The sequence below is a fragment of the Ornithorhynchus anatinus genome, chromosome 8 (genome assembly GCF_004115215.2).
Source record: "Ornithorhynchus anatinus isolate Pmale09 chromosome 8, mOrnAna1.pri.v4, whole genome shotgun sequence".
Taxonomy (NCBI): domain Eukaryota; kingdom Metazoa; phylum Chordata; class Mammalia; order Monotremata; family Ornithorhynchidae; genus Ornithorhynchus; species Ornithorhynchus anatinus.
The window spans coordinates 26,994,299-27,016,959 of record NC_041735.1 but is presented as its reverse complement, the minus strand read 5'-3'; the positions used below and the strand labels follow the sequence as shown (position 1 = coordinate 27,016,959).

General features: G+C 44.6%; 1 protein-coding gene and 1 non-coding gene across 10 annotated transcripts in view; both read right to left on the bottom strand.

Moving 5' to 3' along the window:
• Window positions 1–22,661, bottom strand: part of PTPRT (protein tyrosine phosphatase receptor type T) — a 900,646-nt gene that overhangs the window by 93,928 nt on the left and 784,057 nt on the right. For 6 of the 9 annotated variants that reach the window (XM_029070022.2, XM_029070024.2, XM_029070020.2 and 3 more), the window contains 3 exons: window positions 21,727–21,875; window positions 18,022–18,099; window positions 17,796–17,843 (listed from right to left, as the gene is read on the bottom strand). In XM_029070022.2, coding sequence (XP_028925855.1) covers window positions 17,796–17,843; window positions 18,022–18,099; window positions 21,727–21,875 — 275 coding nt within the window. The remainder of the gene's footprint in view (window positions 1–17,795; window positions 17,844–18,021; window positions 18,100–21,726; window positions 21,876–22,661) is intronic. The other 3 variants (XM_029070027.2, XM_029070028.2, XM_029070023.2) reach the window with 2 other exon arrangements.
• Window positions 2,290–2,427, bottom strand: LOC114814084. The gene has a single exon (XR_003761826.1). It is a non-coding gene; the product is annotated as a small nucleolar RNA SNORA7 (small nucleolar RNA).

Below are 22,661 nucleotides of genomic sequence, written 5' to 3'. Positions count from 1 at the left end.
TCTTCAAGGCTTTCAATTTGCAGGCAACAAACATCAGCAAGAAATCAAGTCACCACCCCACGCCCTAATCATCTAATCCTAGAGCAACAGACTGCGGAAATCATAGCACCATCACCCATAACAATAATTCCTTGTACTTGCAGATGGTTTCCATTACCCACCACAAGCCCATCTTCCTACCTATTCACTTGTTCCACTCTCAGATACAAAACTAACAAGGATGAAAGAGGATGAGTGGTTCTGAGCAAACCACTTCCCATATATATTTAAATTTTTAATTAAATGGTACTTGTTGAGTTGTTATTCTCTCAAATTCTGCTCTAAACTTCTGGGTAGATACAAGATAATTAGGTTGGACACAGTCCCTGTCCCTTACAGGGCTCATAGTCTAAGTAGGAGAGAAAACAAGACAACTGAGGCACAGAGAAATTAAGTGACTCGCCCAAGCTCACACATCAAGCAACTGGCAGAGCCAATTACCAGATCAGTGTATCACTTTAGTCCCCTCTCAGGGTCGCACCTGGAGAGTTTCCAGTACTCTACCAGTCTCGACTCCAAGAAGGAAAGTCAAGCAGACACATCTACATTCCATTTCTAGCTCATCTGTTACTCTTGACAGAAGATGCCATAATTTTTCCTCAGGATTTTTGTTTCCTTTTAGCCTCGCCTCATCCATTATCACCGAGGGAGAGGAAGATTTTAGCCCCACTGTACAGATGAGAAAACTGAGGTTCAGCAAGGTTTAACCACTTTCTCAACATCATAAAGCTGGGACTAGAACTCAGGTCGTCTGACTCCCGGGGACCCGCTTATCCCGCTAGATCCTACTCTCCCCCCCACCCCATGGTCATGAATCCACCATTTGGCTATGAACAGTCCTACCGGTTGTGTAACTGAGGCATACAAGCTGGAAGGGCGAAAGCCTCATCACTGTCAGTGGCAAAACCTCTATAGACACTGCTGCATTCACTTGGAGAGGTAAGATGAATTGGAAAAAAAAAAAAAGGAATAAATCCAAAATGGTGAGAACGCAATCTCCAAAGGCAATGTGCCTTACCATCTGGTGAATGAAAGATAAAGAAATGTTTCAAGGAGAACCTTAATCCTTATAGTCCCTAACAAATTAGACTCTCAAAAGGTAGGGGGAGCGAATACTTTACATCATTTCATTCTATAATAAGAAGGGCTAGATATGAGGGAGAGAGAGTTGATGGGAAGTCTGCCATGATTCCTGGAAGAGAGCAAAACTATCTGCACCAATCCCAGCCACTGCTGGACTGATAAGAAGTCTGCAAATACAGCACCGTTTCCATTCGAAGTTCTTCTCTCAAGTCAGCCAATAATTTTCAGCTTCTGGAATGACAGAAGCCCTGTTGTTCCCAGCTTAATTCTATTAGTCTTAGCGAGTGTGTAACGTGATAAGCTGCCCTCAATGCAAAATAAATGATTGCGCGAGTGGTGCTTGTGATGATTTTAATTACACCCATATCCAATTTTTCTCCTCTAGAATAGGGTTGTCAGTTTCACATCATCTCCAAAGGATGTCTCTGACACGTCTATTACTGAAGTCGCAATTATTTTAAGGCTATAGCGGTACTTGGTACAATTAACTCAGCATTTTCTGTTAAATGGGTTTCAGGATATGAGATTAGTGGCTGTATTTTAGATGGAGATATAGCAGCAACAGGGCCTAGTGGAAGAGGCACAGGTCTGGGAGTCAGAGGCCTTGGGTTCTCAGCCCGGTACCTCCTCCTGTCTGCTGTGTGACCTCAGGCAAGTCACTTCATTTCTCTGTGCCTCTGTTACCTAATCTGTAAAACGAGAATTAAGATTGCGAGCCCTCTTCAGGGCAGGGACTGTTTCCAACCCATTTACCTTGCATCCATCCTAGTTCTCAGTACAGTGCCTCATACATAGTAACAAATAACTTTAAAAAATAGGTGGTGTTTCTATCATCGGTATCTATCATCTTAATCTTTTACCTCTCATATACTTTGCAATTTGTGCCCACTCGTTTCTTCTAATTAGACGGTACACTCCAAAACAGGTACTGCCATCCTTTGTCTTGTCTTATGCTGTCAGGTCAACTCTGATCCAAAGTGACGTCATGGACACAACTCTCCCAGAATGCCCCACCTCCCCCTGCAAGCGTTCTGGTAGCGTATCCATAGTGTATTTTTGGTAAAAACACGGAGGTGATTTACCATTGCTTCCTTCCAAACAGTAACCTTGAGTCTCTGCCCTTGACTCTCTCCCATGCCGCTGCTGCCCAAGCACGGGTGAGTTTAGACTTGTAGCAGAGTTTCTTCCACTCTCTAGCCCCTGGCCAAGCTAGTAATAGAACAGATATACCTCTGCTCGACTCTCCCTCCCGTAGTCGCAACTGGTAGAGTACTGGAAACTCTCCAAGTGTGACTCTGAGAGAGGTTGCATCCTTTACTTACTTTCTAAGGCCAACCTACTCACTGTACCCCGATCTCATCGATCTCGTCGCCGACCACTTGCCTGTGTCCTGTTTCTGGCCTGAATCGCCCTCCCTTTTCATATCCGACAATCACCCTCCTCACCTTCAAAGCCTTTTTGAAGGCACATCTCCTCCAAAATGCCCTCCCTGACTAAGCCCTTATTTCCTCTTCTTCCACTCCCTTCTCTGCCACAAGGGTGATGCAGAGTAAGTAAATAAATAAATAAGCAAATAAAGGGTTTCACTCCCTTTAATAATGTCGGTATTTGTTAAGCGCTTACTATGGGCAGAGCACTGTTCTAAGCGCTGGGATAGATACAGGGTACTCAGGTTGTCCCACATGGGGCTCACAGTCTTCATCCCCATTTTCCAGATGAGGGAACTGAGGCGCAGAGAAGTGAAGTGACTTGCCCACAGGCACACAGCTGACAGGTGGCAGAGCCAGGATTCGAACTCATGACCTCTGACTCCCAAGCCCGGGCTCTTCATTCACCCCTTCCTCAGCCCCAAAACGCTTATGCACATATCCGTAATTTATTTAGTTATGTTAATGTCTGTCTCCCCCTCTGGACTCTAGGATCATTCTGGGCACAGAATGTGTCAACCAACTCTGTTATATTATACTCTTCTAAGGAATTAGTACAGTGCTCTGGATACAGTAAAGTGCTCAAAACATTTGATTGGCTGATTGCTATTGTATGTTCTCAAGTACCTAGTACAGGGCTCAGCACACCATAGGCATTTAGTACATGCCTTTGATATTGATAGATGATGAGGGCTTCATCCTGAGAATAAAAACCATCAGTATTCCCCAATCTGATAAAAAAAAAAAAACCTACCTATATTTGTCTACATTTTTTCTCTCACACCTTTCCTTTTTTCCTGGACAAGAATCTCCTGCAAGACTGCAGTATGACAGACATACATAGAGGTGGGTGATCGTTTAATGAAATTGATTTTGCTGAAGAAGATACGTCAGTTTTGACTTTTTTTTTCCAAACCATCCCTGAGAGGATTTTTTCTCTTTTAGGCTTAATAGAAAGAAAAGCATAAAGACTATACCCTTCTAGAAAGAAAAAGAAAAAAAAAAAAAACATTTAGGGCAACATTGTTTTAAACGACCAAGCCACCACGCCGAGCCAACCTAGAGCTCACTGTCCTGAGAGCAACCTTTAAGTTTTCAATGAGGAAATTTTTTTGAAAAACATTTCTAAAGATCGGGCTCCTTTCGTCATAGACTTCAAAAAGTGAAATACATGAAAGACTAAGATCATAGATACTAATAATTGATAAAAATGTAATCTAGGATGTGCTCATTCATCTCATATCCTGCCAAATAGAGCAAATGTGGTGATAATTATCACAAGTCCTTTACAAACCAAGGTAGACAGCATTTGTCAAAGCAACCTAGCAACAACCAGTCCCGGAAAAGGCTCTGGCATGTCTGGAGCCTTAATTCTCTTTCATCCAACAACCTTTCTCTTTATTTATTCTTTCATGTTATTTGTTAAGCATTTACCATATTCCAGCACTACACTAATTGCTGGGGTAGATAAAAGCTAATCAGGTTGAAAAAAGTCCCTGTTCCACACTGAGCTTGCAATCTTAATCCCCATTTTATAGATAAGGTAACCCTTCACATTTGTTTTGTTTTATGGTACTTGTTAAGCACTTTCTAAGTTCTAATCACTGGGGTAGGTACAACTGATTTAAAAGTTACACAACAGACAAGTGGTGGAGCTAGGATGAGGGCCCAGGTCCTTCTGACATCCAAGCCCAAGCTGTAGCCACTAGACCACGCTGCTGCCTTATTTCAGTTTCCCGTCAGCTCAACTAGTTGAAATCGGGCTTCAATCTAGGTTCACCTCAACAGCCTCCTTGTAGGCCTGTCAGACCATGATTCCCCTAATAATTCATCAGTTCATCACCCCACCCCCCCACCCCCTTGATAATGGTCACAAACTGATCACCAAAAGATACCCAAAGCCAAAGTCAGAGTCTTTGGCTTGGCCAAGGCTATCATCCATGGGTTTTTAAATATAACATTATTGGCTCGAGGTTCAAGTTTCTTCAATAATTGGATTATGGACCGCATTTGGCTTAAAAAAAATCGGAAACTCTCCTTAAGCCAGAGGGGCTGCTGGGAACTGGGGTTTCAAAGTCAAGACACTAAGAAAATTCAGATAGATTCAGGATTAATGCCTGGTTTAAAGATGTAAAAAAAATCCTCCTATCTACTCTCCCACTAACCAGACCAGCCTCCCACCCACCCTCACCATTTTTCCAGAATATTTTCTCTTTCACATTTTTTAACAAGAGACTGTAAACCCAGGGAGGGCAGGGATCTTATCTATTTATTCTACTTAACTTGCCCAAGCACTTAATGTAGTGATCTGCACAAAATAATTGCTCAATAAATATCTTTTATTCGCCTTTTCCTCAAATCACTCTGTTCCTCCTGTTTCTTTCTCCTCAGATCCTTCCCTTCCTCAATTTTTCCTTTACTTCCTCTTTATTTCCTTTAATATTTTACGTGACATCCTTTTTCGCATGGCCTGTTCTCTTGGTTTTCCTCCTCTTTGTTCTAGTTTATCTCTTGTCCTTGTAACTCCTACTTTATTTTCACCGACTCTTCCTCCATTTCTTTTTCCTCCCTCCAAACTTTGTTTCCCTCTCAGTCCTTTATTCCTTCTCCTTATCCCCCTCTTTCCTGACCATCTTCTTTTCCATCGTCTACTAGACAGAAGAGCATGTGACAACCTGGCTCTTTTTGGTTCCTGACAGTACGAGGGGAGAGCAAAGGGGAGGGTGTCGAGTGTCTGCTCCATGGAAATCCCCTGTCACTGTCCTACTTTCCGGGCTGGGAGCTTCTCGGAAAGGGAAGTGGAGGCCGGGGCTGACCAAACTCCTCCATTCCCCAGGAAAAAGACAGAGCAAAGTCTTGGTGAATCATTTCAAGCCTCCTGTCTTTCCCTACTCCAGTCCATGCCTCAGTCTGCTGCCCAGATCATTTTTCTACAAAAATGTTCTTGACACGACACCCCGCTCCTCAAAAACTCCAATGGTTGCCTATCCACCTCCGATTCAAACAAAAACCCCTCTCCATTGGTTTTACAACACTTCATCACCTTGCCCTCTCTTACCTCACCTCTCCTACAACGCAGCCCGCACACTTCGCTTCTCCAGTGCTAACCTTCTTACTCTGCCTCCATCTCATCTGTCTTGCCGCCAACCCCTAGCGCACGTCCTGCATCTGGCCTGCAGTGCCCTCCCTCCTATCTGTCAGACAACCAGTCTGCCCCGCTTCAAAGCCTTATTAAAGGTCCATCTCCTACAAGAGGACTTCCTAGACTAAGCCCAACTTTTCCTCATTTCCCACTCCCTTCTACAATGCTCTGATTTTTTCCCTTTCCTCTTGCCCCCTCCCGGCCCCAAAGCGCTTACGTACAAATCTGAATTTTATCTATCTGCATTGATGTCTGTCTCTCCCACTCTAGCCTGTGAGCTAGTTATGGGCAGGGAATGTCACTTATTATTGTTGCATTGTAGTTTCCCAAGTGCTTAGCATAGTGCTCTGAACATAGTAAGTGCTCAATAAACACGATTGAATGAACTTCCAAGTTTCTACTCTATGGATAAGACTTTTGCATGAGAAAATCCCCCTACTGTGTCTCAGTGGACCACCAGCTTCTCAGGCTCCCTTCCCACTATAGGCCAACACTACCGAAGGAGAAAAACAACTGTGGGTCAACAGTACGATACCACTGCAAAATACTTGTCCAGTACAGAGTGGACCTGTGTGGATTATCAACAACCGTTCAGTAATTCAGTGATTTATCTTGGGTCAAGACCCCCAGATTCACACCTCCCTGTCAAATGCCCAGTCAGGGAGAATGTTCAGCCTTGGCCAGAAACCAAACAGCCTGAATGACCTTCTCTCGGTTCCACGGGAGCCCAATTCCCAAGGAAAATAAATGATCTTCAATTTCTTTTGTTCTGAAATGCAATGTCTCAGGAGCGAAAGAAGTCTTAATCCGTAGGGGATTTAAGGATTGATAATCATTTATAATAGCGAATTAATTATTCATTTGATGGTTTTTGTTCAGGAATATATTCGGCTACTGACTTCGTAAATGAATTAGCTAGTCATTGACAGTTACTTCCAGTAATTAAATACTAATTAAATGTTTTGCTAGGAAAAGGAAATACCGACTAATGAATTTCTGAATAACAGCGTAATGCCAAATACATGATTTAGAGCAATTTAATAGGTACTTCCAAGGGCATTTGAACACATATATTGAGCACTTAAAAAAGACGATAGTAGTAAATTTTGCATAAATATCAGGGGAGGGGAAAATGCAGATTAACTCCATCAGCTTTGCTGCATCGAATTTCAAGGTGCCAAAAGATTCAGGCTCCATCACCAACAACAATCCAGTGAAAACCCTTCCTCTCGAAGCTGAACACGTCACTAGATGAAAAGGCTTCAGGTTTTCCATGCGTCGCCCTCCTGGATAATCTACTCCCGCTGCTTCTGTCCCCTGCTCCACCTTCGATACACTGGATCCTCGAGCATAGCTAAGTTTAGTAATTAGCAGCCCTTTTTTGAGAGGGAAAATCCCCCAAACCTGCTTATTCCATGAGGAACAAGATGGCCGGAAATTGAAAATGATGATGGAAGTTTTGTAGAGGAACTGTGTGATTTCCCAGCATCCAACGGGATAGAATGTGGATGGCAGAGAAGCAACGTGACCTACTGGAAAAGAGCCCAGGTTTGGGAGTCAGAGGACCTGGGTTCCAATTCCACCTCTGCCACTTGCTGCTGGGTGATCTTGGGCAAGTCACTTAATTTCTCACTTCCATCATCTGCAAAATGAGGATTAAGACTGGGAGCTCTGTGTGGGACAGGGATTGCGTCAAACCTGATCATCGTGCATTTACCCCAGAGCATAGTAGAGTGTACGGCACATAACTGCTTCACAAATACCACTAAGAAAGAAGAGAGACAAGAAAGAGTCGGAGAAACGAATGACTCTGCACGTTGATAGCTTAGGCAGTTGCCAATACATAAACGGTCTCGGCAATACCTGCAGAAACTTGTATCTAATCCAGTCCTTAGTACAGTCCCTGGCACATAGTAAGAGCTTAACAAATACCATTAAGATAAAAAGAAGGCTTTTTTTCAGCAAGGAAGGCTGCAAGCCCGGAAAACCCAAGCAGTAGATAGGCTGTGGAGGAAAATAATCAAAGAGGTTGATTGTTCCAGGCTCAGGATAATTGATGCCTCCCTTATAATTGATTCAGTTTGCTAGTCTGGCTCCATCTCACGTCAACTGGACTCGCCGAAAACAGCTCCAGTCCGTGTTGATGAAGAACAACAACTGAGCAGAGTTTCTGTGGCATTAGGGCCTAGAAGTTGTGTGGCCAAGTAGAAAAAGCACAGGTCTGGGAGTCAGAGGTCCTGGGTTCTAATGCCACATTCCACCATTTGACCGTTGTGTGACCTCAGGCAAGTCACTGAACTTCTTTGGGTCTTAGTTTCCTCAAACTCTCAAATGGGGATTCAATACCTGTTCTCCCTCCTACTTAGACTTTGAGCCCCAAGTGGCTCAAGTGGTAAATGAGGGACCTGGGCTCAGGTGAGCCTCATGCGGGACAGGGACTGTGTACCACCTAATTAACTTGTACCTACCCCAGCACTTGGAACAGTGCTTGACACACAGTAACTCTTAACAAAAGTCATCATATTCAATATCATTATCGAGGGGCATTAGGAATGCAGTCTCTCCCAATGTAGGAGGGGCAAGAACTGATGCCCTGAATGCTGCCTCCCTCACCACCCTCGAAACTGTCTTACCAGGGGATGGGGCCCTGAGGAACTTTAATCCTTCAGTGCAATAACAGCTCGCTGGTGAAATTATCCATCAGAGGAATTTATTGAATTCTTACTGTGTGGAGAGCATTGTTCTCAGACTTCGGGAAAGTGCAGTAGAGTTGATAGACACGATCCCTGTTCCATATTTTCAATGAAGAAATTGCTAATAGTCTTATCAGTCTCTTTGACGGAACAACTCCCTTGTTTATATTTACACCGTTTCTGAGCTGTTGGCAAAGAGAGGCCCAGGGCGGGGATAACTGATGACGCACAAAATAGTTCCAGATAACAAATCCTCCTTTTGGCCTCTTCAACTGGCCTTGGGGCCACTCTCAAAGTGTAGGTCCAGACTGAGGTGCAGCTGGTTGAAGCTGAGAGACAGAGTGACCTAGAGGAAAGCGCACAGGCCTAGGAATCAGAGCACCTGAGTTCTAATTCAAGCTCGGCCACTGGCCTGCCGTATGAACTGGAGCACATCTCTGTTCCTCAGTTTCCTCACCTGTAAAATACGGATTCAATTGCTATTCTCGCTCCTACTTAGGACCGTAAGCCCCATGTGGAATGGCGAATGTGTCCTACCCGGTTATCTTTTATGTAGCCCAGCACTCAGTACAGTGTTCAGCACATATTAAGCACTTAACAAATACCACAATTATTACGATTATTGTAGGGGAGGAGGAAATGAGAGGTCCAATCTGCTTCTGAATTATTCAAGGACATCTTCCAGAGGGGTTGGATGGTAGCGGGGCAGAGAAGTCAGGTGGTTCTGAGTTTACCTAACCATAATAGCCTGCTCTCTGAGATACGATGGACACTTTCAATCCCAAGGGGAAGAAGACTCTAATTTAAGCCACGGCTAATTTAACGTTCCTGAAGGAAACTGGACCTTTATTCACTTTCGGGACAAACTCAGTTAAAACCTATTACCTCATCCTAGGGATGTTTTATATTATAATCGAAAAATAAGTAACTAGAGAAACACATAAAAAAAAAGATTAACTGAGAGAGGTGTGGGATGGAGGACAAAACCATCATCCTCTGGGCCTTTCCTATCAACAAATCATGTCACAGCTGAGCTGGTGACTCATTGCCTGTTACAAAGCCTTCCCATTTATTAACAGAAAACAGATGGCAACCAATATTGTCGAGCTGCAGGTGATGGATTCTGTTGGTAAAGCGGCTGAAGCTCGTTATTCTTTTTTGTTTTTTTAAAGAGTCTCTCTCTCTCTCTCTCCACCACTTTTAAGAAGCCCCAAATTATCCTCCAAACCTCAGCGGGCAGCTTCCTGCCAGATTCCTGAAGAAATCATCTTCAGTCCCCTAGATTATGCTTCAGGATTCAATGGGAATCTTCAAATATCTCTGAAAGTTAGACTTGAATCCAAAGGAGCAGTGTGGCCTCCTGGAAAGAGCATGGGCCTGGGAATCAGAGGACTGGGGTTCATTCTTTCACATTTATTGAGCACTTACTATGGGCAGGGCACTGTACTAAGGGCTTGGAAGTACCATTTGGTAACAAATAGAGACAATCCCTTCCCAACAACAGTCTCACGGTCTAGAAGGGAACAGTAACGGTACTTTTTAAGCGCTTACTCTGAGCCAAGCATTGTTCTAAGTGCTGGGGTAAATATAATGTAATCAGGTTGACAAATCCCCATCCCACATGGGGCTCCCAGTCTCAATCCCCATTTTACTGCTGAGGAACCGAGGCCCAGAGAAGTGAAGCGAGTTGCCCAAGGTCACACAGCAGACAAGTGGCGGAACTGGAATTAGAACCCACGACCTCTGACTCCCAACCCAGTGCTCTTGCCACGAGGCCTTGGCGTTCTAATCCCAGCTCTGCCGGTTGCCGGCCGTGTGACCTTGTGCAATCACTTCACTGGGCCTCAGTTTTCTCATGTGTAGAATGGGAATAAGATACCTGTTCTCCCTCCCATTCAGACTGTGGGCTCCACGTGGCAGTGGGACTGTGCCTGACCCGGAAAACTTATATCTATCCCAGCACTTGGTATAATTTCTCAAGCACAGTAAGTGTTTAACAAATACAATGATGGTGATACTAATAACACTGCTAATTTACCACCTGGGCCCTTTTAGTGCTGAACTCCCAATGAATGGATCATTAAGGTCTCAAATCAATCAATCAATCAGTTATACTTATTAAGCACCTACTGTGTGCAGAGCTTTGAGCTCAGCTTTTGGGAGAATACCATAGAATTTGCAGGCATGATTCTTGCCTTCATGGCTCATACAGTCTAGAGGGCCCTCACCGACCTCTCTGGATGAAAATCCAAATTCCTTCTCAACGCAAAATGTGTGTTTTTCTTAAACGTGGCTGCATTTCAACACATCAGATGCTGCTTTCTGCTGCTCTATCGAGTTTTCAAACTGAATTTAAAATAGAAATATTGCTTATATTTCCAAAGTGACCTGAAAGTTTTTAGCAGTCACGGGGGAGGTTTGGCTAAATAAATCCAATCTCCAAGTGGTGACTTAGGAAAGGTGCTAGCCCTGGTATTTATTTAGGGCTTACTGTGGGCAGAGCAATCAATCAATCACATTTATTGAGTTCTTACTAGGTGCACGGTATTGTATTAAGTGCTTGGAAGATTACAATATAACAGAGTCCCTGTTCCACGTGGGGCTCATAATCTAAGTTGGAGGGAGAATAGGTATTCATTCAATAGTATTCATTGAGCGCTTACTATGTGCAGAGCACTGTGCTAAGCGCTTGGAATGGACAGATCGGTAACAGATAGAAACAGTCCCTGCCCTTTGACGGGTTTACAGTCTAATTACTTTCAATCCCCATTTTACAGATGTGGAAACTAAGGCCCAGGGAAGTTAAGTGAATTGCCTAAGGTCACCCAGCAGGTGTGTGGCAGATGAGGGGGTAAAACCTAAGTCTCCAGACTCCTGGTCCTGTGTCCTACCCACTAGTTTGTTCATTCAATTATATTAATTGAGCACCTACTGTGTGCAGAGCACTAAGCGCTTGGGAGAGTACAATATAACAATAAACAGCTACATCCCCTGCCCACAACGAGCTTACGGTCTAGAGGGGGGCTTATGCTGTTCTCTGACAAGAGGTTGATTTCCTCACCCTTAGGTTGCTGGCCCAATGTCTGGACCCAGCCCTGGGCAGTAGGCCTGGAGGTGGAGATGCTACTGTAGGAGTTATCTCTGCGCTGGGCTTCCCCAAGCACTTAGTACAGTGCTCTGCACACAGTGAGCGCTCAATAAATACAATTAATTGATGGTAGGAGGTATCAGGATGAGTACAGCCACCGTGCTTATTTTCATGTCTGCCCCCACCCCCTGCACACTGTAAACTCCTTGTGGGTAGCGATCACGTCTACCAACTCCGTCGTAGTATACTCTCCCCGGTGCTTAGTACAGTGTTCTGCACAGTAAGAACTTCATAAATACCACTGATTGTCTGTCCCAACCGTTATAGCATCAGCACGTAGAAACCCTGGCTAATTCTATCGGTGCTTCCACCCGAAGCCTTTGCTCTGCACTCATCCTCTCATTAAAGCCAGGGGCCGCAGAACTCGGGCTTTTTATCTGATCCTCAAGGGCACTTCCTCGTTCCTGTCCCTGATTTTGGCAGATCATTTCTCTAATTTGTCAAGGTCACATTGGATTCTATTCCTGTCTTCGGAGACGTTAGCGGCCCCGCCCGGCGGAGTGTCAACCTGAACTTAATCAGATCGTTTCCTATTCTATCATTGAAGTCATTGATGAAAATATTAGATAATGTCAGGAAAATATTAAATGAAACAAGATGTGGCTCACTCGTAACCCTCCAATATTTCTCCTTCATCCAATTTAGTCCTGGGGTAACCAAGAAATCTGATCTTCCCAATAAACAGACGTTCCTACCTTTTTTTTCCTCCCGACATGATGTATTGCAAGCCTGGTTTACCATTCCTTCTTCCTAGCTGTTTGCTTGATAAAATGGATTACTTATGCTCTTCCTTATAATTTTCTCTCCTTCAAACTCTTGAGTTGCTACCCGCTCAGGGCAAAGTTTAAAGCAGCTACGATGGGTTTCTGTGGCTGGCAAAGAAAGCTAATACAGATAATCCAAAATGACAGGTCTGAGAAATTCTACTGGTTAAGGGTTTGAACAGCTACGCATTTCCTTTCAGATTCATAGCAACGGGCTGGCCTTTTTCACCATACACATATACACACACTCTCTCTCTTTCCCTCCAAAGAACTCTTTATGTACAACCCCTGAATAATTATCCAGCCCCTGGCTTCCCTAGTTCACAAGCTCCCTTTTCGGCCTTCTGGGATCCCTCTACAAGGTCAGATTTTCCCAAATGGCAAACTGCACCCTGAGAGTATTTGGAAAATCTGGGGGGGGGGGGGGGGGGGGGGAGTTGCACTCATTCTCTTTTAGGCCCCCCACGGGACCGGTAAGAAGATGACTTCTCCAGTTCTCCAGTCCCCTACTGTGCTGAAAGTGAATCTCCAACTTCCTCCTTAAGGGTTTAATAATAACGGCAATAACAATGTTGGTATTGGTTAAGCGCTTACTATGTGCAGAGCACTGTTCTAAGCCCTGGGGGAGATACAGGGTGATTGGGTTGTCCCACGTGAGGCTCACAGTCTTAATCCCCATTTTACAGATGAGGTAACTGAGGCACCGAGAAGTCAAGTGAATCGCCCGAAGGCACACAGCTGACAGGTGGCGGTGCCGGGATTCGAACCCATGACCTCTGGCTCCCAAGCCCGGGCTCTTTCCACTGAAGTTTAGCTTCCGGGGAGCACATACCACACGAGCAGAATTTTGCTCGTTATCTTTGAACTTGTGGCTTTAAGGCAGCAGTCCGCTCTCTCGCCCCACTCCTTCGCCTCACTCTTCCCCCGCTACAAATAATAATGTTGGTATTTGTTAAGCGCTTACTACGTGCAGAGCACTGTTCTAAGCACTGGGGTAGATACAGGGTAATCAGGTCGTCCCACATGAGGCTTGCCGTTAATCCCCATTTTCCAGATGAGGTAACTGAGGCACAGAGAAGTTAAGTGGCTTGCCCACGGTCACACAGCTGACAAGTGGCGGAGCCGGGATTCGAACTCATGACCTCTGACTCCCAAGCCCGTGCTCTTTCCACTGAGCCACGCTACAGATCCACCCACCTACTTGTCTCCCCTCACATCAACTTACTCATTGGGTTCATTTCCTCTCTCCCACCACTGACCCCTCACTCCTGCTTGGAACCCGCTCCCCTTTCTTTTCTCCTCGTTTTCAAAGACCACGTAAATCATATTTCCAGAAAGCCTTTCCTCAACAGTCTCTCTTCCCATTTTATTTCCTTCCTGCCATTGCCGGTCTTCCTCCTCCTAATAAGGATATAATGGTGGTATTTGTTAAGTGCTCTCTATATGCCAAGTTCTCTACTAAGGGCTGGAGTAGATACAATATTTCAACACTTCTGTATCACTTGCACACTTTAATCCTCACCCACTTTAACACTTAGCTACTCACTCCAAAACAGCACTTAGGTACATATTTTTGAACTCTGTGGCTTCCCTCGACCTGTAATTTATTTTAACGTCTGTCTCCCCTGGTAGACTATAAACTCCTTAAAGACAGAGATCGTTCCTACTAATTCTACTATGCTCTCCCGGACGCTTACTCCAGAACACCGCTCAGAATAAACGCTCAAATCACTGAACACATTCAAAAACAGTGTCTGCCTTCCCAATAAGGAAGTGCTTTCAACTTTATTGGATTTCCTGCCTTCCTGACATTCTGGGTAGAATTCTTCTCTTTGACCTACCCAGGTATCCCTTAGAGAAACTCAGCAAAAAGACAGAGAATCTTCACTTCCCTCCAGATCAGTACTCCTATCAGTCAGTCTATAAGAAATATTTATTGATCCTCCTGCCCCCTCCCTCCGCCCCCACACATCTCTCTCCCCTAATGACCTGGACACATAATTCACCGACAAAAATGAAACCCATCAGGCAGAATCCCCTAAAATCTCCCCGGCTCCTCTCCAATTCCCATCCCCTCTTCCACCCCCTTTGACTCTCCCTATATTCCCTGCAGTCTAATAATAATGTTGGTATTTGTTAAGCGCTTACTATGTGCAGAGCACTGTTTTAAATGCTGGGGTAGATACAGGGTAATCAGGATGTCCCACGTGAGGCCTCTAAATCTACCCCCTCCACCTGTGCTTTTGGACCTATCCCTTCATAACTTTCTAAAACACACGGCCCTTCCTTTCTTCCCTTCTTGACTGCCATTTCCAACTATTCACTTTCCAGTGGCTTCTTCCCTACTGCTTTCAAACACACTTACGTATCTCTATCCTCAAAAAACCTTGCTTTGTACTCCATGGGTCCATCCAGTTCTCACCCATTCTCCCACCTACCATTTCTCTCCAAACATTTTGAGAGAGTTGTTTACACCCACTCTTTCCACTTCCTCTCCTTCAATTCTCTCCCGAATCCCCTCCAATCTGGCTTCTGCCCCCTTCACTCCACATAAACAGCCCTCTCTAAGGTAACCAATGACTTTATTCTCGCCAAATCTGACGGCCTCTGCTATCTTAATCCTCCTAGACCTCTTAGCTGTCTTCAGCACTGAAGACCACGCTCTTCTCTTTGAAAATTCATCCTACCTTGACTTCGCTGATAGTGTCATTTTCTTGCTTCTCCTCCTATATCTCTGATTGTTCCTTCTCGTTTTCTATTGCTGGCTTCTCCTCTGCCTCCCACCCTCTGAAAGTGGGGGTCCCTCAAGACTCAGTTCTAGGTCCCCTTCTATTTTTCCATCTACATCCGGTGCACTGGAAAACTCATTCACTCCCACGGCTTCAACTACAACATCTATGCCGAGGATTCCCAAGTCTACTTCTCCAGTTCCAAACTCTCTCCTTCCCTGCAATCTCGCATTTCCTTCTGCCTTCAGAACATCTTACCTGGATGTCCAGTCGATACCTCAAACCAAACATTTCTGAAAAGGAACTCCTTATCCTCCCACCCAAACCTTGCCCTCCCCCATCTTTCCCATTACCGTAGACAATACCACCATCTGCCCTATCTCACAAGTTCCTAACATTGGCGTTGCCCTCAACTTGTCTTTCTCATTCCACCAAATTCGGTTGTTTCTACCTTCACAGCATCACTAAAATCCATCCTCTCTTCTCCATACAAACTGCTATGATGCTGATCTAAGCACTCACCTATCCCTCCTGACCTTCCCATTGCAGACCAGACTTCCCTCTGCTCTATGGGTCCTTTCTCAACAAAAATATTCAATCCATGTCGCCCCATTCCTTTAGAACCTCCAGTGACTGCCCACCCGTTTCCACATCAAACAGAAACTCTTTACTATTGGCTTTAGAGCACTCAATTACCTCACCCCGTCTGACTCACCTCACTGATCTCTACTCCTCTAGCACCAGCTTACTCACCGTGCCTTGATATCATCTATTTATTGCCACTGTTCTCGTCTGTCCGTCTCCCCCGATTAGACCGTAAGCCCGTCAAAGGGCAGGGACTGTGTCTATCCGTTACCCATCTGTACATTCCAAGCGCTTAGTCCAGTGCTCTGCACATAGTGAGCGCTCAATAAATACTATTGAATGAATGCATGAATATTTCATCACCGACCCCTTCCTATGTCTTCCCCCTAGCCCGGAACTCCCTCCCCCTCCATATATGCCACACCACCACTCTCTGCACCTTCGAAGCTCTCATCTCCTCCAAGAGGCCTTCCCCAATTAAGCCCTCTTTTCCCAGCTTGCTCTCCTTTCTACACTGTGTGTGCCCCTTGGATCTTTGACCTTTGGGACCCCACCTCCAGCCCCTCTGCCCACCTATGCACATATCTTTAAATTATTACAAATCACTTATATTTATGTCTCTCTCTCACCCTCTAGACTGTAAGCTCATTACGGGAAGGGAGCATATCTGCTAATTCTGTTGTTCTGTACTCTCCCAGGCATTTAGCGCAGTGCTCCGCGTGTCATAAGCACTAAACAAATACCACCGATGATTGATTGCGTGCTGATTTTGTGCAAAGCACTGGAATAAGTACTTGGGAGAAAACAGTACAATAGAGTTTGTAGATATGATCCCTGCCCCCCAAGGGGTTTACAGTCTAGTAGGGAAGACAGACATTAAAATGACTCAGCCCAGAAAATCTGCAGGGAAGGGAGGAGATCAGAACTTAGTACAGTTCTCTGCACACAGTAAGCATGCAGTAAAAACCCTGGCTTGAGATTCCGCAGGATACTCCATGGCCCCATGACTATGAAGATTTCACTTGGTTCTATGAATAAAGTGAGAAGTTTTCAGACAGAACATCTGGCTCAAAGACTGCAGGACACCTGTTAAGCAACCAGGGCTGCTGATGTCTTGGGGAAAAGTGCTGCCGTGGATGTGTCTAAAGATGCCCTGACGAAGAGGTGGGGGAGAATTAGTCTATCCCGAGAGAGGTTACAGTAGAGACAGCATGCAGTTGGACCTCAGGAGACCTGGGTTCCTATCCCACCTAATCTCACTGGCCTTACTGTGTGACCTTACACATGTCAGTTAACCTCTCTGTGCCTCAGTTTTCTTCTCTGCTAAATAGGGATCACCATCCCTGCCTCTCCCTACCCTTACAGGGGTGTCCTCTGCAGGATAAACCGAGATAACCGATGTGAAAGGCCTTTGGAAAAAATACAAAGGGCTAGATAAAAACAAGGCACGGTATCATCATCGCCATTATCACTGCCTTTCTACAGGAGCGCTCCGCTCCAGTTGTGAAGCCTTAAAAGCCCGAAGCCACCAGGATAGTAGAGCCCTTGGAGGCAGAGATTCTCCTGCTTTGCAGCTGTACGGCTGCACCTTTCTGCAGAGGGAGACGACTGCAGCCGTCTCTCGCTATCAACAGCTGCGTGATTGCTGGGCCCAGCTCCCCTGCAGCCAACGCAGCACCAAGAGGGGAAGACAGGGCTCCCACACCCCTCTCCCTTCCAGAGCCCGAGGGGGAGAATCAAGATTATTTATCATTTGTTTCCCTAGGGGAATAGAGAAATTTCAGATTTCTCCTCCTGGCTATTTTCTTCAAGTTTCATTGTTTCCGGCTTCTTCTGGCTCCCCGGTTTCTAATGGAACAGAAATCAACAGTGTTTTCTCATCTGTTTACTTTGTATCTGAAGTAGGGATGGGGTTGGCCCAGCTAACAGATTTTTTTTTTTCAGGGGTACCTAAGCTCTGTGAAGGTTTCAGTAAATATATTTCTCATTCCTTAGCAAAACAGTGGTAATCTCATCTCCAATTTGCTTCCTAAAGAATTCACTTGAATCCAGAGGCCTCACACCTAGACAATAGCATTTTCTGCTGCCTAGGAGGCTGAATCGCTCATCGTAGCCCACTGGCTGTGGCGGGGGGAGAAGGGGAGACTTTTTGAAAGCGGAAACTTCCCCAAGGCCTTGACCATACCTGCTTCCTTACCTAGCAGCGTGGTTGACGGAACAGTATCTGATGACACTTTGAGATGAAATTCCATTCACCCACAGGACACGTAATGATGGAAATCAACAGAAGGCGAATAGAATAAAAGCATAGAAATGAAAACACCGTTAGCTGCAACCCAGCTGGAGAAGAGTCAGTAAAATGTCAATTTAGGAAATATACCAAACGCAACACCAAATAATAGCACCGGTACCTGAGTAGTAGGAATTCAACAAAGATTTGCTTTGCAGTGTTTTGCTTTGGACAGAAAATGAACAAGGAGAAGATGATGCTAGGTACAAAAGACATAAAGAAGAAAATTTAGACCGATATACGGAGATAGAGAGAGCCTAGAGAGTAATTACGTTAGAAAATATCATACTGTAATATCAAGTGTAGATGACTAAATACTAATGAATATTTCCTTCAAGAAGGCGCATACTGTTTTTTTCCCCAGGGTAAACAAGATACATTCCACCTCGAGAATGTTCAACCATTCTGAAATATCCAACACCTTGATAACAACATTATCAGGAAATGCAGATGATGATTAGCTTTGAATGTTATTGTGAGGTGTTTTTTTAAAAAAAGGTGCTGATTGGATTAATGTTGTAAAACACAACGGAGCGATTTGCTTGAAAGAGAACAGCACTCTCAATTTTAGCCCCTGCCCAGGGTTTTGTCAATAAGACAAAGGGCTGAGTATTAAATTAATATCCTTATTTTTCGGGGCCTGGGCACCTAGGATAATTTCCAGCGTTATAATCATTCATCTTGTAATGGATCATGCTTTTTCCCCATTGCCTGACACATTTAAAAATATTCTTGGTGCCTCAAAAAGATTCCAGTACACAAAACGGGAATACTATTCCCTAATACCATAAAAATAGATTCAATTTAATCTACAGCAAGGTAATTTCTGAACCAATTTCTACATTTCAATGGTATGTTTTCTAAACACCCGTCAAAATGATTTTCATGGGGAATGTTAAGATGTAGGTGAGGCACTGTAGGGTTAGAACGGGAATTCCATAATGGATCGACTTGAGATTCTAAAGTTGTATCGCGTTAGGAAGCAGTGTGGCTTAATGGAAAAAGCATGGGTTTGGGAGTCAGAGGTCATGGGTTCAAGTCCCAGCTCTGCCGCTTGTCAGCTGTGTGACCCTGGGCAAGTCGCTTAACTTCTCTGTGCCTCAGTTAGCTCATCTGTAAAATGGGGATTAAGACTGTGAGCCCCACGTGGGACAACCTCATTACCCTATATCTACCTCAGCGCTTAGAACAGTGCTTGGCACATAGTAAGTGCTTAACAAATACCAGCACTATTATTATTATTATTATTGTTATTATTACTCTCAGACATTATGAATGTGCTTGGGCAACTCTCTGGGTTTTAAGATTTTTATTCTGACTAGCCCTCTTATTTTTGCCTACCTTAGATTCTCAGATGCTTCCACAGACAAAATCCCTCTGGACTTCAAGCTCGTTGTGAACAGGGAATGTGTCTGTTACAGTGCTATATTTTACTCTCCCAAGCACTTAATACAGTGTGTTATACATAGTAAGCACTCAATAAATACAACTAAATCTATTCCTGTATAAATATTCTTGCCCATGAAAGTTAGACCAACATTTCTATTCTAATGATGACACAATTCTTCTAATGTGTTTTTCCATATGAGACCTGGGGCTTTGAATGATTTGTAATCAAGGGCATACTGAGCTGTAGAATCAGCATGGTTCTGATTCTGCAGTCCAGGGAGTCAGAGGACCTGGGCTCTAATCCCAGCTCTGCCACTTGTCTGCTGTAAAAACTTGGGCTAATCGCTTAACTTTGTGCCTCAGTTACTTCATCTGTAAAATGGGGATTAAAACTCTGAGCCCCATGTGGGACATAGACTGTGTCCAACCTAATCAGCTTATATCTATCTCAGCACTTATTATGGTGCCTGGGACATAGGAAGTGCTTAACAAATAACATAAAAAATGCACGGTCAAGGAGAAATTTGATTACTAGTGATACCAGCAGCCTGGTTTTCCTGTCATGTTGTTGTGGTTCCATGAAAGGAAATCCAGGGAGTTTATTTAGGCATTCCATACCTAAACACCAAAGCCCCTAAAAGATGATCAGTGCAGGTGATAGACATGAGTGCAACTTGGTCATTTACATTCGTCAGCCTCTGCCAGTCTCCCTTTGCTGAAAACTGTAGCTTACTTTTCTTTTTCTAAGACAAAAGAAGACCAAGAAGGTCTTTAAAGGTATTAGGATTTGATTTTGATTAAAGCTCCCCTTTCCCCCATCAACTTTCCTCCTATAAATAGTATCATTTTTCCAGGAAAATGGGGTATTGAAATCTTCTCTACTGGCCAATTCCTATATATGTCACCCTTGCTCGGAAGAAGTGGAGAATTCTCTGAACCATCCCTGCCAAGTGGGAATTACCCAAGGACCGCGTCGAGAAGTCTGTCAGATAAGAGATTATATAGGGATAATATATAGCTCTGATAGAGGATGAGATGGAATGAATCTCTAGGGGAATTAAAATGGCATCCTGGGATGGGCCTGGATTTGAACAGAGGTGAAGAAGAGGAGAAAAGGCCTTTGTGGGGCTTGTTTTCATCGGTCACCAAATGATCACTGAGGTTCTGTAGTGTTCAGTGGGATGGAAGACTTTGAGGGAGACCGTATGTGTGGGTGAGCCTATGCACCCACTTCACGTTAGACGACGCTTCTGACAGATAAATTTCACTTACGTGCTCTCCCACACCAATCACAAATGCCGAGTTTAGGATACCTTTTCTAGCTCCTTGGAAAAATGGGGTGAGATACCCCCAACTAGGGCTCAGACCTTCCAGGAGCTTCCTTATATGCCCTGTTTCCTTCTTCAGAAACTGGGATAATTGGTCAATCAATGGCATTTACTGACCTCTTATTGTGTACAGAGCACTGGACTGAACATTCGGGAAAGTGAAACGTAACTGAGTTTATAGACAAGTTCCTGTCTACAAGGAGCTAACAATCTAGATACCGACAATGGGCCGCCCAGTTGTAGTAGATATCAGCTCTGCAGAGGCAGCAATGGGGACGGGGGCCAGCGGGCCATCAGCAGGATTTGCACTGGATTTTGACTAGTGAGCCACTGCTTCAAAAAGGGGACAGAGGAGTTCGGGAAGCATCATTTAGAAGAGGCACAGCCGGGTGACCCTAGCTACTACTCAGAGATCCTAAAATGACTTTTGTAAAGGGTAGAGCGTCGACCCTGGCGACCTGGCCAGATTTCAATTCAAGTAGCATACGCAGGGACCGATAGGTAGCGTCAAGGCGATGCTATTTTCGGGCCGGGCCCATAAGTTCACAGGAGGCGGAATGACCAGCCCACATCCGATTCCCCTCGGGCCACGGAGGGTCAGGAGACGGTCATGATTTTGATTACTACTTATTACATTATGATAAGCATTTAATGAAGCGAGTCGTTTCCTAACCACTGACTGCGGCCACAAGGTGAAACATCTTAAGACTCATTCCTGCCGGGTGAATTGGGTTTAAAATATGCAGCGTTACTTTGTGCCCCAAGTTGGATAACCTCCCATCGCCAACCAGATGAAGAGAATTCATTTTCAGGTCATGAGAGGCCTCTTTCGTCAAAGCTGGTTATCTTGTACCTACCCACGAACTCAGCCCGGCGCCGGGCAACATCCTAAGTGCTTTAATAAATACATTATCGTCATCATTGTGATCATCATCATCATTATTATTATTTTTGCCTGATCCACCCCTTAGTGTCATCATTGGACCATCAAGGCTGGCCTTTCATATCTTAAAATATTCTATCAGCACCCTTGAGAAAATGTAAATGCCGAGGGACAGATCCAGGGCAGCTGACTCCGGGGTTACCTGTGACAGGCAGCAGAAACTTACTGAATCCATTAACATCCTGAGAACTGGAAGAAAGCACTTCTTCATTGTGAGCCGCGCTGAGTTTGGTGGTGGTCTTTTCTGCCATAGCAACAGGTCCCATCTCTCTCTGGGTGCTGCTCTGAGTTTCCTTCTGCTTCTTGGCTAGTTTCCTTTAAGGCGGTTGCAAGAGAAGGGAAATCATGGTCAACTTTCTTCAGGCATAATAAGGGTAAAGGAAAATAAGCCCGACTGCAGCCCTTTCAACACTTCATCTTGGACTTTTACATGCAGAGTGCTGCAAACAGAATGAAAGCGGAATTAAAGTGCGTATGGATGGCTCAGTGAAAACAGGGCCTTTTGAAATTGTTGCCTGCCCGTCTTTTGCTAACCAAAGAGGACAGATCTTATCACATCAATAACAGTGAATGTGCTTTGTCTTGGGGTTCAAAGGGGGTAGTCAATTAATGGTTTATTCAATGTCTACGTCAGTCATTCCAGAAAAGAAAGTGCTGCCGGTCTGACTTAATAGCTTGTGTCCTTCCAGTGGCCTACCATCACAATCTAGTCTGGTATTTACCTGCAACTACAGCTGTCTACTACGAAAAGATCTAGCTCATGACGTCCCAGTAGAGTCGAGACAATAAAAAAAATTAGCTTTGTTACTGCAGTTGGAAGAGAAATCTCCCTCTCTCTCCCCATCTGGAAATAATGTGGAGAAAAGGCATATGGGAATGGGACAAGTATCGTTATTGTGCTTTAGGAAATGCAGAGAATCTTGCCTTGGACATACCCGATTTTCATGGTTGAAGGGATTACAGGAAGATGATAAGGCCTCAGTGGGAAAAAGAGCACAGGCTCAGGAGAAGCCTACCTGAATAGAAGCCTAAATAGAGATGAATCAGAAGGAAAGGAAAACGAGGTAATGCCTTTGTTGGCCAAGAAGAAAAGGAATATCA